The sequence below is a fragment of the Oncorhynchus masou genome, chromosome 4 (genome assembly GCF_036934945.1).
Source record: "Oncorhynchus masou masou isolate Uvic2021 chromosome 4, UVic_Omas_1.1, whole genome shotgun sequence".
Taxonomy (NCBI): domain Eukaryota; kingdom Metazoa; phylum Chordata; class Actinopteri; order Salmoniformes; family Salmonidae; genus Oncorhynchus; species Oncorhynchus masou.
Genome location: NC_088215.1, coordinates 10,669,284 through 10,681,894, shown reverse-complemented (window position 1 = coordinate 10,681,894; position 12,611 = coordinate 10,669,284). Strand labels below are relative to the sequence as shown.

The window sequence follows — 12,611 nt, the reverse complement described above, 5'->3', positions numbered from 1 at the left end:
GGAATGGTACCAACACATCCTCCGAGAACAACTTCTCCCAACCATCCAGGAACAGTTTGGTGACGAACAATGCCTTTTCCAGTATGATGGAGCACCTTGCCATAAGGGAAAAGTGATAACTCAGTGGCTCGGGGAACAAAACATCAATATTTGTGGTCCATGGCCAGGAAACACCCCAGACCTTAACCCCATTGAGAACTTGTGGTCAATCCTCAAGAGACGGGTGGACAAACAAAAACGCACAAATTCTGACAAACTCCAGGCATTGATTATGCAAGAATGGGCTGCCATCAGTCAGGATGTGACCCAGAAGTTAATTGACAGCATGCCAGGGCAGATTGCAGAGGTCTTGAAAAAGAAGGGTCAACACTGCAAATATTGATTCTTTGCATCAACTTCATGTAATTGTCAATAAAAGCCTTTGGCACTTATGAAATGCTTGTAATTATACTCCAGTATTCCATGGTAACATCTGACAAAAATATCTAAAGACAATGAAGCAGCAAACTTTGTGGAAATTAATATTTGTGTCATTCTCAAAACTGATACTAGTGTAACAGTACCAACAAATTTAAGAGGTCAAGGTGAAATGCAAAACATTAAAGTTATATTAATAGTATAGGTATTACACAATTCCAGGGAAGTGAGACCTTGTCTGCCTACTTGTGGCTTAATAAAACCTTGTCCATTTTATGGACTGCACAGATGTGTTTCTTTAATTCCTATGAAGTGTCTACGTCCAAGAAAGAACGGGTAGTCTGGGTCTTGATTGTTTAAAACGACCCCCATGTCTGCCTAGCTTTCAGTCTTGAATTGGGGTGGTCTGTGCTGACACAGCCATGAGGATAGACGTTGGTGTGTATTGGAAAGTTAATGGTTATCCCTGTTTATTACTAAAAGCCCATTTGAGCCCATTGTGCGTCTTCTCCCAGACTCCCACTTAATACTACATTCCCATTTCTCCCATCAAGTTCTCTTTCTTTGTGGTTAGCTCCTCCCGTGTGCTCTTTCCATTCCTGACACACCTCAAACACACAACCCTTATTTGATGAAAGAATGTATGAAATATGATAGGGAGAATGTGCAGGTGAGAACAATTTGAACGGTTAGCAGTCATATTGGTCTCCTATAGACTGCCTATAGCAGCATTGCTATTGATAGCAAAGCTGTTTTGCAACAGGTACTACTCAATAGAGCGTTGTAGTCCACAGAGCTCATATGTAAATAGAATGACCTCTTTGAACTGGCAGGTGTTTCAATTTTACTCTTTGAGGGGCAGTAGCCTAGTGGTTAGAGCATTGGACTAGTAACTGAAAGGTTGCAAGTTCAAATCCCTGAGCTGACAAGGTACAAAATCTGTCATTCTGCCCCTGAACAGGCAGTTAACCCACTGTTCCTAGGCTGTCATTGAAATAAGAATTTGTTCTTACTTGCCTAGTAAAATAAAGGTGAAATTGAGTTGTGATCCACCAAAAGCCTTTTGAATGAACCTGGTTCCTCTAGAGTTTTCTTCCTAAGTTCCTTTCTTCTAGGGAGTTTTCCTAGCCACTGTGCTTTTGCTCTTTGGGGTTTTAGGCTGGGTATCTGTAAGGCACTTTGTGACAACTGCTGATGTTTGAATTTGATTGATTGCATTATCAGCGATCCGGAAGGGACTAGCCACAACTTACCAGCTAGTCCTGACACACCATTCGGGAAACACTGCTGTAGGGCGTAGAAGCTCTCTGCATCCCAAATGGAACTCTATTCCCTATATAGTGCACTACTTTTGATCAGAGCCCTGTAGGCCCAGATAAAAAGTATTACACCGTAAAGGGAATAGGGTACCATTTGGGATGTAGACGATCTGTCTGTCACCAGTGGTAATGATGTGACCATTGGAGACAGAAGTCATGGCCCATCTATTTTAATCCAGGGGGACAGGATTTGAGAGACCTATTTAACCAACGACCACAGGTTTTCGCCACATCACTGAGCTGGACGAGACAGACTGGGACATGTTTTTTATTTTTTAAACATGCTTTTTCAAAGACTAAGGCACCAGCCCATTTGAGAACAAGTCAAGTTTCAGGTTATTCCTGGTCTGACAATTGTTGAGTTGACTGTCAGAAGCCCGATGATAAATAGACCACCGGAGCACAATACTATGGCTGTCCCAAATGGCATCCTATGCCCTATGTATCCCCATTTGGGATGCATCTTATGACACAACGGAAGAGAGAAATAGCTGATATTGTGTTTCTAAGGCTAGTCACACAGGTTGAACACAATACAGATAGACAGTACATTAGAGATTGAGGAGCACCATTCTATGGTTGCATCCAAAATGTCTCCCTATTCCCTATGTAGTGCAGTAGTTTTGACCAGAGCTCTATGGGCTTTGGTCAAAAGTAGTCCACTGTGTAGGGAATAGAGTGTGCTTATGACACAACGGAAGAAAGAAACAGCTGATATTTTGTTCCTAAGGCCAGTTACACAGGGTGAACACAAAGCATGGAACTGGATACAGATAAGACAGTGCAGGAGAGAAAGTGAGTGGCTTAGAGCAGAACGGGGAGAACAAGGAGACCAAAGGAAGCGATGGACAAAGAACTGGGCTGAGAAGACTGTGGGAGAAGACTTGCCTGAGAGGGAGAATAAATGGAGAGAATGGAGGAGTACAGGGATAGAGGGGCGAGAAGAGGAGAAAGGGAGGACAGGTGTTCTGTGGTAACTGAGTTTGTTTTTTCAAGGGGAGGAGGTAGCATACTCCACATATCCTGCTCCACCCCTATATGTGGTGCTACTGACAGCATGGCGTAAGGTACAGTATTTCACACAAAAACAAACTCTGGGGTGAAGTTTCCCCTAGGTACAGACCTAGAATCAGCTTCAACTCCCCAAATCCTAGCCTTTACCATTACGGGGAAAGTGAAAAACTGACCCAAGATCAGCATCTATAGGCAACTTGGCCTGGCCGTACCCAGCATATTTTATAACCTTTAGATATTAAGATTTAAATGTAGAGGGCTAAATATATGTTACATAACTTAATTCCACTAATGATCTAAATAACAGTCGGAAATAGCTAGACTGAGAGAAAATTTAGTAGTCCTATTCTGAAACACAAAATAAAATATGTTTTTATGAATGTGAAGAGAAGGAGGGGGGAGAAGGAAGAGAGAAGGGGCAGAGAAAGAGGAGAAAAGAGAGAAAGAGGAATTTGGAATTCCTCCTAGTTATTATACACTGACCAAAAATATAAATCCAACGTGCAACAATTTCAAAGATTTTACTGAATTACAATTCATAAAAGGGGATCAGTTAATTGAAATAAATTCATTAGGCCCTAATCTATAGATTTCACATGACTGGGAATACAGATATGCGTCTGCTGGTCACAGATAACGTAAAAAGAAGGGAATGGCGTGGATCCAAAAACCAGTCAGTATCTGATGTGACCAACATTTGCCTCGTGTGGTGCAACACATCTCCTTCTCATAGAGCTGATCAGGCTGTTGATTGTGGAATATTGTGCTACTTCTCAATGGCTGTGTAAAGTTGCTGTATATTGGTAGGAACTGGAACGGTCTGTTGTACATGTCGATCCAGAGCATCCCAAACATGCTCAACGGGTAACGTCTGAGCATTTGCTCGGTTAAGAAGCCTAACTGCAGTCAGATCAAGACAAGCTTCCCTGAGAGTTCACAGTTTTTACAGAAATTCTTCAGTTGTGCAAACCCAGTTTCATCAGCTGTCCGGGTGGATAGTGTCAGACAATCCTGCAGGTGAAGAAGCCGGATGTGGATGTCCTGGTCATCCCGTTGTCTGCGGTTGTGAAGACTGTTGGACCTACTGCAAAATTCATTCTCTAAAACGACATCGGTGGTTTATGGTAAATTATCCGGCAACAGCTCTAGTGGATATTCCTGCAATCAGCATGCCAATTGCACACTCCCTAAAAATTTGAAACATCTGTGACATTGTGTTGTGTGACAAAACTGCACACCTTTTGTCCCCCAGCACAAAGGTGGACATGTGTAATAATGCTGTTTTGTATATTTCAGCTCTTGATATGACACACCTTTCAGGTGGATGGATTATCTTGGCAAAGGAGAAATGCTCAGTAACAGAGATGTAAACAAATTTATGCACAAAATGAGAAGCGTTGTGTGCATATGGAACATTGGGATCTTTTGTTTCAGCTCATGAACACTTTACCTGTTCATTTGATATTTTTGTTAAGTATATATATATATATATATTACATAAATAAATCAAACAGTGTTAAATACATGATCATAGTGCCCCCTACTTGTGACAGAGAAAATTGAATGATATATTCTAGTGTTAATGTTGGTCTGTCTTCTGACTCATTTCAATTCAACATGGATCTTTCATGTTCAATGATATACTGCAATGTGAAAAGCCAAATTCTCAAATTAGTAAGTATTGTTAGAAAATTCTGGTAACTTTCCAAACATTCCCAGATAGGGAATAAGCAGGGAATAAGCAGAGAATCATTCAACAGGGATTTCAGAAAATTGCCTGAATTTTTCAACCCTATTAGTAAAGAAAAAGAAAATATACAGTGACATAACATTGTATAAAACATTTTAATGTCAATTATTTCATTAAGCAAAAATAGAAACAACCACCAATAACAGGGAAAATAACATTAAAACTGCAGCCTTGGGAGGATAGGATAAAAATCAAATAAAAAGTGATGCTTAATGAACTGGGAGATCAGGGAGAGGCATTTAAAATAGAAATAAAAAAAGGATTATTTTATTCTCCCTCTCCAAAAAAAGACCAGGACAGAGGGGAACGGACACGTCGTCTTCACTGGTCAGGGAGCGATTTTCATCTGGACTGTTCAACTGAAACGAGAAGAGGGAGAGTTTAGTTTATTGCATTCAAGCAGTGTACCCACATAAAATGACTTGCAGAAGCTGGGAACCAAAAAATAGATACCGTCAGAATAAGATAGCTATACAGACCACATACTTGGAATGACTAGGTAATAAACAAATGCTCTAAAGTGGCTCATCAACAATTCCTTTGAAGGAACAATTGCAAGCAGCATTGGCATAATGAAGGATATCACAAAACCCAAAATAATGAATAAGTGAAAACATGGTTGTGTCTGAAATGGCATCCTATTCTCTATTTAGTGCACTACTTCTTACCAGAGACTATGTGGGTCTGATCATTAAGTAGTGCCCTACATACGGAATGGGGTGACATTTAAGACAAAACACATGAAAAAGCACTGCAGTAGCACATGATATCCAAATGAGTGCTAGACTAGTTGGATATAGCTTACTGTAGGTGGAGATGTCAATCTCTTCTGGGAGCTCTGCCACGTTGACCTCGAAGCGGTCCTGCACATCGTTCAGGGTCTTGGCGTCAGTCTCGTCAGACACAAAGGTCACGGCCAGACCTTTCGTCCCGAACCTGCCTGCACGGGCCACTCTGTGCAGGTAGGTGTCGGAATCCTCGGGCATGTCGTAGTTGAAGACGATGTTGACGCGCTCAATGTCCATTCCTCGGCCAAACAGGTTGGTGGCCACCAGGATCCGCCTTTGGAAGTCCTTGAACTGCTGGTACCGGGAAAGCCTAGGGGAGGAAGGGGGGAACACATAGATTTAGAATAAGTAGAATAGGCATTATACATCCTGCTTCACTCCTGTGGGTACACTGAAACTGTGACCCACAAACATGTTGTCTGAGAGGAAGTTCTTGTTAAGTCCCTCTGGATAACAGCTTCTGCTACATGATAATTATAGAAAATGTGCAAGTAAATGAAACTGATTGTGCAACTCCTCATTCCTCTCCTTTTGAAAAAAAGTCAAGTCACTGAGAGGAAATGTGCTTGTATGAAATTCGACTCAATTCAAACATAATGCAAATGACATTTACAGGGGTGGAATCCCAAATTAAAATGTGTAAAGTAGTAAAAGACCTTTAGCTAGACATTGTACGGATAAAAACGATATGCTACTTATCATTTTAAATATGTGCATGCTTCTCAGAGTAAACAGCTGATTGAAAGGGGAGGGGTAGATCTCAACTTCAGCAAAGGACACTTATGCTTCCTCAGCAGGAGGCGAGGACACCGTTTGCCTACTAACGAATTGACACTCCTCAAACACTTATCGGTTTACGGATAAGAGGACGGAAAAGTCGAGGACATTTGTTTGTCCAAATCAGAATTTCCCAATGAAAGCCAAGACCCAATCCCAAATCCACCCCTAAACCCTATGCACTTATTAATATCTGAGATGACTTGAAGTGTAACCAATATCCTAATATTGCTTATACCAATCAAAAATGCTCAGATTTTAACAAGTGCATAGACTGTAGGGTTTAGCCAGTGATTTTTTCCTCTCCCTCAGAACCCACCTCTCCTCCTGGGCCATGCCCCTGTGGATGGCGATTGCAGGGAAGTTCTGCTCCACCAGCAGCTGAGACAGAGCCACACAGCGCTGCACAGACTTCACAAAGATCACCACCTTCAGACAGGGGAGAAAATGGCAGTGAGACACCGAAGACAAAACATGCGGCACAAAACCCATGTTGCATCTGATATGGCACCCTGGCTTTACCCTGGTCAAATAAATGTACATTCTGGAGACGAAAAACACAGGGCATAAAACTCACAGGCAGAAACTTTGTAAGTGCATAGACTTAGTTCACTTGAATGAGTAAAATTGTATTTAAAACATATGACTTTCAAATCCATGGACAAAATACATTCAACTCACTCAGATTAAAACTAAAAGATTATGTTTTAGCATTCAATTCTCTGAAAAAGACCTGTCTGTACCTGATTGAACTCGAGCACGTCGAGCAGGTCGAAGAGCTTGCGGTTCTTCTCGCTATCCTTCAGCTTGCAGTAGTACTGCTGCAGGCCATGCAGCGTCAGCTTGGTCTCATCGTCCACAAACACCTCCATGGGCTACAGGAGATATTCATTAAGCCCCAAACAGAACACAGGGAGGGACTACCAGGACTTCCAGTGCTAAACATTTTGCTAGTGTGCCCTAATGAATAGAACATGGGGAAAGAGTCACTCTTGGGCCAGTTTTATAAACCTAGCCACATTAAGTGAAAAACAGGAGTAAACCACATTCTGTGTTGGTGAATGAAGAACTACAAATGTGATTGTGTACATATATTACTAGAGCTGGGTGAAACTTTAATGCCAGGACTGTTCCTCTCGAAAATGTTCAGAGCCACAGACCCAGGTTAAGAGGGTCAACTCTGGCCACTTGTGAGACAGACAGTCACGAGCAGGCAAAGCTTAGAGGGGCAAGACTAGAACTTTTTACATGAATATTAAGCCATATCCAAAATCCCTTTAAAAAAAAGGGGGGGGGGGGGGGCAATCAGCAGTTTCTACATCATCTTTTAATTTTAAATGTCTAAAAATTTAACAAATGCCCATGAGCTTAGTTCAACTTTCGTACCCCACCAGAACCCAAAATACAAGCTTGGTTCATTCCAATGAGTGGTTGAATTTCTCCAGACCTATCCCTCCAAAACAGGGGCGAGGAAGATGATTAATTAATGTTTATACTGCCGATTGCCTCTTCAAAGTGCAATTTAGGAAGATGGGTTCATCTCTGTGTGTGTAAAACTGCAACTTTAAGTTTCAGAACATGTACATAACCACAGGTTATAAGAAACCCTTCAACATACATCCTGCATGAACTTGCGGCAGACAGGACGGATCTCTTTGCTTAGGGTGGCGCTGAACATCATGCACTGCTTCTCATGGGGTGTGAGCCTGAAGATGTCCTGAACATCACGTCTCATGTCTGAGGGAGAGACGATAAGAAAATAATATGGCCGTCACAAAAAAAAAGTCAACCCACTCAGCCTGAAATCTGAGGACTACATAAAATGTAAATAGTTTCCTACGTTTTGGCTAAATCCTTACTTAAGTCACACCATCAATCACATTCTGTTCCAAGATCCACTACTACTTAGTAAGACAGTGTATTAGAAGTGCATTCTAAGTGGTATACTAGTAGGTACATTGGAACACGTTTTCAATTGACCGTTCCTCTGTGACGTTTCAACTTACTCACGTCAATCACATCTGGTATCAGCCCCCCTGTCCAACTCACCCAGCTGCTCCAGCATCTTGTCACACTCGTCCAGTACAAAGTGCTTCACGTTCTTCAGGTTGAGGGTCTTGTTGCGGATGAGAGCCAGGATGCGGCCGGGCGTTCCCACCACAATGTGGGGGCAGTTCTTCTTCAGCGCGTCCTCATCCTTCTTGATGGACAGGCCCCCGAAGAACACAGCTGCCTTGACGGTAGGCATGTACTTGGAGAAGCGCTCATACTCTTTGCTGATCTGGAAGGCCAGCTCTCGTGTGTGGCACATCACCAGCACAGACACCTGGTAGACAAAGAGAGGTTGGGGAGAACGTTTAATACAGAGCTCTCTGGACAGCAGAGAAACAAAAAAACACAAAAGATTATCCAATAGGATAAAACAGCAGTGTAAACAGTGAGTTTAAAAGGAGAACAAATTCAGACTGCAATTGGCCCAGCGTCATTCGGGTTTGGCCGGGGTAGGACATCATTGTAAATAAGAATTTGTTCTTAACTGACTTGCCTAGTCCAAATAAAAGTTAAATAAAGTTGGCGATGAGACACTTTATGAAAGTATCCCCAGATACAGATTAAGCCTATTCCTAAACTACAAAGCACTCAATGGATTCTCCATCGAAAGCTATTTTTAGTACAGGAGGACTAGGCTTCAATGTAACAGCAATTCAGTTGCTGCTTCCACAATGTAGAGATTCATTTCATTATTCAATCACTCACCTGCCCATCCACAGGCTCAATCTGCTGCAGGGTGGCCAGTACAAACACAGCAGTCTTGCCCATACCAGACTTGGCCTGGCACAGGATGTCCATGCCCAGGATGGCCTGTGGGATGCACTCATGTTGGACTGAAAGACAGAAACATAACTAGGGAAGTAAGTTAAGAACAAATTCTTATTTACAATGACGGCCTACCAAGAGGCCTCCTGCGGGGATTGGGGCCTGGGATTTAACATTAAAAAAATATATATTGTGGACGAAACACACATCACTACATAAAGAGACCCAAGACAACATAGCAAAGCATCAACACATAACACAGCATGGTAGCAGCACAAAACATTGTACAAACATTGGGCACAGACAACAGCACAAAGGGCAAAAAGGGAGACAACACATCACACTGACAGTTGTAAGTGCTTTGGAAGAGTGTCCATGATTGAGTCTTTGAATGAAGAGATTGAGATAAAACTGTACAGTCACCAGGGGCAGAAAACTGAAGAGAGGAGCAACCCAAGGATGCGTGCGCTTTGGGGACTTTTAACAGAATGTGACTGGCAGAACAAGTGTTGTATGTGGAGTATGAGGGCTGCAGTAGATATCTTAGATAGGGGAGGTGGAGTGAGGCTTAAGAGGGTTTTATAAATAAGCATCAACCAGTGGGTCTTGCGACAGGTATACCGAGATGACCAGTTTAAGTATGATGTGATGCTTGAAGGGACATTCATGTATAACTCATAGTCGGAGTCCCAAATGAAACCCTATATATAGTGGATTACTTTCGACCAGGGCCCAGTCACACCCAGTCACACACAGCGCTAGTTTTGAACAAAGCCCTATGGGCCCAGCTCAATAGTAGTACACTATGTCAGGAATAGGGTGCCATTTGACACACAGAATGAACAAAGTCAAAAACAGTCCTTGGTTGAAGGTGGGAAGTGCCTGTGAGGCTCACCTTCAGAGGGATGTTCAAAGCCACAGTCGACAATGGCGCGGAGCAGCTCTGGTTTGAGCAGGAAGTCTCGGAAGCCGGAGCTGTGGATGGAGACGTAAGAGCCCTTTACCTCCTTCTTGCCCGCAGGTGTGGCGGTCTCCGGGGCAACCTGCGGCTCCTCATCCTCTTCATAGTCCAACAGCTCGTTGTCAACGTCGTTCTCTGCCATTCTAGAGAAGGGGTACTTGCGTTAGTTGAAGCTAGAAAAGACTGGAGACTAGTTGGAGGAGTAAATTCAGAAGGTTAATTGAAATGCCAATTCAATAATCTATTTACAAATCCTCACCATATAACCTTAGTTATATTAAATTAAGATTCAATTCAGAAAATGAGATTACAATAATTGGAATCCTCGTGAAACATCACCATCTAGCACAGGGTTTTGGGACGCCAAGGGGTGCGTGCACGTTTCCCCCCCAACATTACACAGCTGACTCAATCAAAGCTTGATGCTTATTTGAATCAGCTGTGTAATGTTACGGCAAAAAACAAAACGTACACCCCCCGAGGTCCCTTGGACCGAGTTTGGGAAACACTCGTCTAACGTGTATTCCTACATAGCATTAGCTTGCTGCTAATAAATGCTAGTAGCAGGCCGCACGCACACCGCCAAAGCTGGACAGTAAGCAAAATGGGAAGCGAATGCATTTGGCACAATCATTACAATTTACCGAGCTGGAAACAAGGATCGGACCAGCGACCACCCTGCAACTCAGTTTACAGTAGTTAGCCAGTTGCCCGATTCAATCAAGTTGAACAAGGAATCATGCCTCACTCTCCGCACAAACAATGGCAGGCGCCTCCTCATTCAAACTTTGTGACAGCAAAGTGCTATAAATGGAATTAGGTTCCAAATGCAATGTGAATATTCAGAAATAACGTTGGCTCAAATTAATAACGAGCAAGACATTTCTAGGGCCTACCTTGACCTAAAATGTAATTCTCGGAACCAACCTGCGACACACTGCTAGCAGAAGCTAACTGACACGATCTTGCTAGTACTAGCGTTAGCTTGACGCAATGCTAAATGTGTTAGTTAGCTTGCCAGATTGCACAAGGTTTTCGCAAAGACTTTAACAAAAATATACTCGAACATAGCTGCTATCTATGAGCATTATGGAAAGAAAAATATGTTTCTTATTTACAAGTCATGAAGACATTGAAAATTACTCAAAACAGCACATTTGTTTATGCAATTAAAATAGCACTTACTTTTCGGTGTTAATTCAAATCGGCTTCAAGTATCACTGCAAGCTATGTTCACAGGGGCAGTCGAGAAGCCCTGTGCTCGTGTATTCGTGGCCACTATTGGTTAATTTTAAAGGCAACTCACCAAACTGGCCTGAAAACGAACCATGATTGGTCTATTTTAATGCCGATCTTGAAAATGCCAACGAAGAAGGCGGAATTTCGCCAGCTGCCCTAAACTCAATTGTTGCCGTCATTTCTTGTTTGACAACACTTATGAAAAAAGTACACTGTGATAGCCTTATTCAGCAATAATGTAAACATTTCAGTCGATTAGATTAGTTTATTAGTCGGTCGCAGATGTAATTGTAGGGTACAGTGAAATTCTTAAGATCTGAACTCCAACAGTGCAGGTCAAAAAGATAAATGAATTGAAACAATAAAAATAATATGCATACTTTATACATATTTATTTACAACATTTACAAACCAACAGCCTGCATTCATCCAGTCTGTATAAATATGATAGATGTGTGACATGAAGCTATACTGGGCAATTTGGGCAAAGGCGTAACAATGACTGTCTTGGACAAATAGACATTTGGCTTAAAACATTTATTCATTCATGGGCAAGATGTGTGCATGCCCTGATCATATCAGCTTACTACATCTGTCTTCCCTCACCAAACCCATCAAAGATTTGATTTATTTGACTATAATAATTTGATTGGTCCATATTATTGACACTCAATAGATGTTACGTTAACCGGAGCTGTTAAAAGTCCAATAGTGGGAGTGTGCAGACTGATGGCGCGACTTTAATTCATGATTATTTCAGTTATGGCCAAAAGAGGGCAACATTTATCCATAAAATACGATAAAACCTCACTGAACCAAAATAAATTGGGTTACATTGTAAACATTTTTTTAGATGTCGTATGTGATCAGTAACAATGCATTAATTTCCCGGAGTGGTCGCTCTGTGCTTTTGTAGTTGACGTAACAATGTACGATGGAATTTAGAAGACTATGACGTAAACGAACTAAAAAAAAGGTACAGTGTGCTACTTTTGGCTCAGTTGAGTTGATGCTTTGCAAAGGACAGTCATCCTCATGTTCAAATAAATCACTGAGTGGACAAAGAAGACATTCTGTGTGAGTACAGCATAACTGGCCAAGATGTTGTAAAAAAATGTTTGAAATGTATTTTAAAATGTATTTGTTTATAAAAAAAAATGTCAGGTCCAATCTGAAGGGTGCCTGAAAGCACAATGGATAGAAATCATAAACCGTTGAGAAAAATTCTTCTAAAAGTAAGTCTCATGTGATAAAAATGTGAGTTCATCCGGGGGCTATCCCTCTTGATATGTAATGAGGCTATCTTCTTGGTAGTATAACCTATATGCTGTAAAAACAGATTGATATGATTTATAGTTGGAAAAGTGGGCATAATTAATTGAGGGCTAAGGTTAAATGTATTTCCTTATGTTCATATAACCCAGGCTGGGACCCTCCAAGCTCGTGCTGGAGAGCAGGTCCTCCAGACAGACATCCATTCCACTGACCATGATGGACTAAGGCTGCCAGCCCTGGTAGACTGCCCCATT

At 41.9% G+C, this 12,611-nt stretch overlaps 1 protein-coding gene across 1 annotated transcript; it reads right to left on the bottom strand.

Moving 5' to 3' along the window:
* Positions 1–4,576: 4,576 nt before the first annotated feature.
* LOC135523726 (ATP-dependent RNA helicase DDX39A-like) lies at positions 4,577–11,135 on the bottom strand. The gene is made up of 9 exons (XM_064950574.1): positions 11,029–11,135; positions 9,778–9,986; positions 8,823–8,950; positions 8,115–8,391; positions 7,684–7,802; positions 6,809–6,940; positions 6,385–6,494; positions 5,306–5,598; positions 4,577–4,859 (listed from the first exon to the last, which is right to left on the bottom strand). The coding sequence occupies exons 2-9, from the start codon at positions 9,983–9,985 to the stop codon at positions 4,843–4,845; spliced, it is 1,284 nt and encodes a 427-aa protein (XP_064806646.1). The 5' UTR covers position 9,986; positions 11,029–11,135; the 3' UTR covers positions 4,577–4,842.
* Between the last annotated feature and the right edge of the window lie 1,476 nt (positions 11,136–12,611).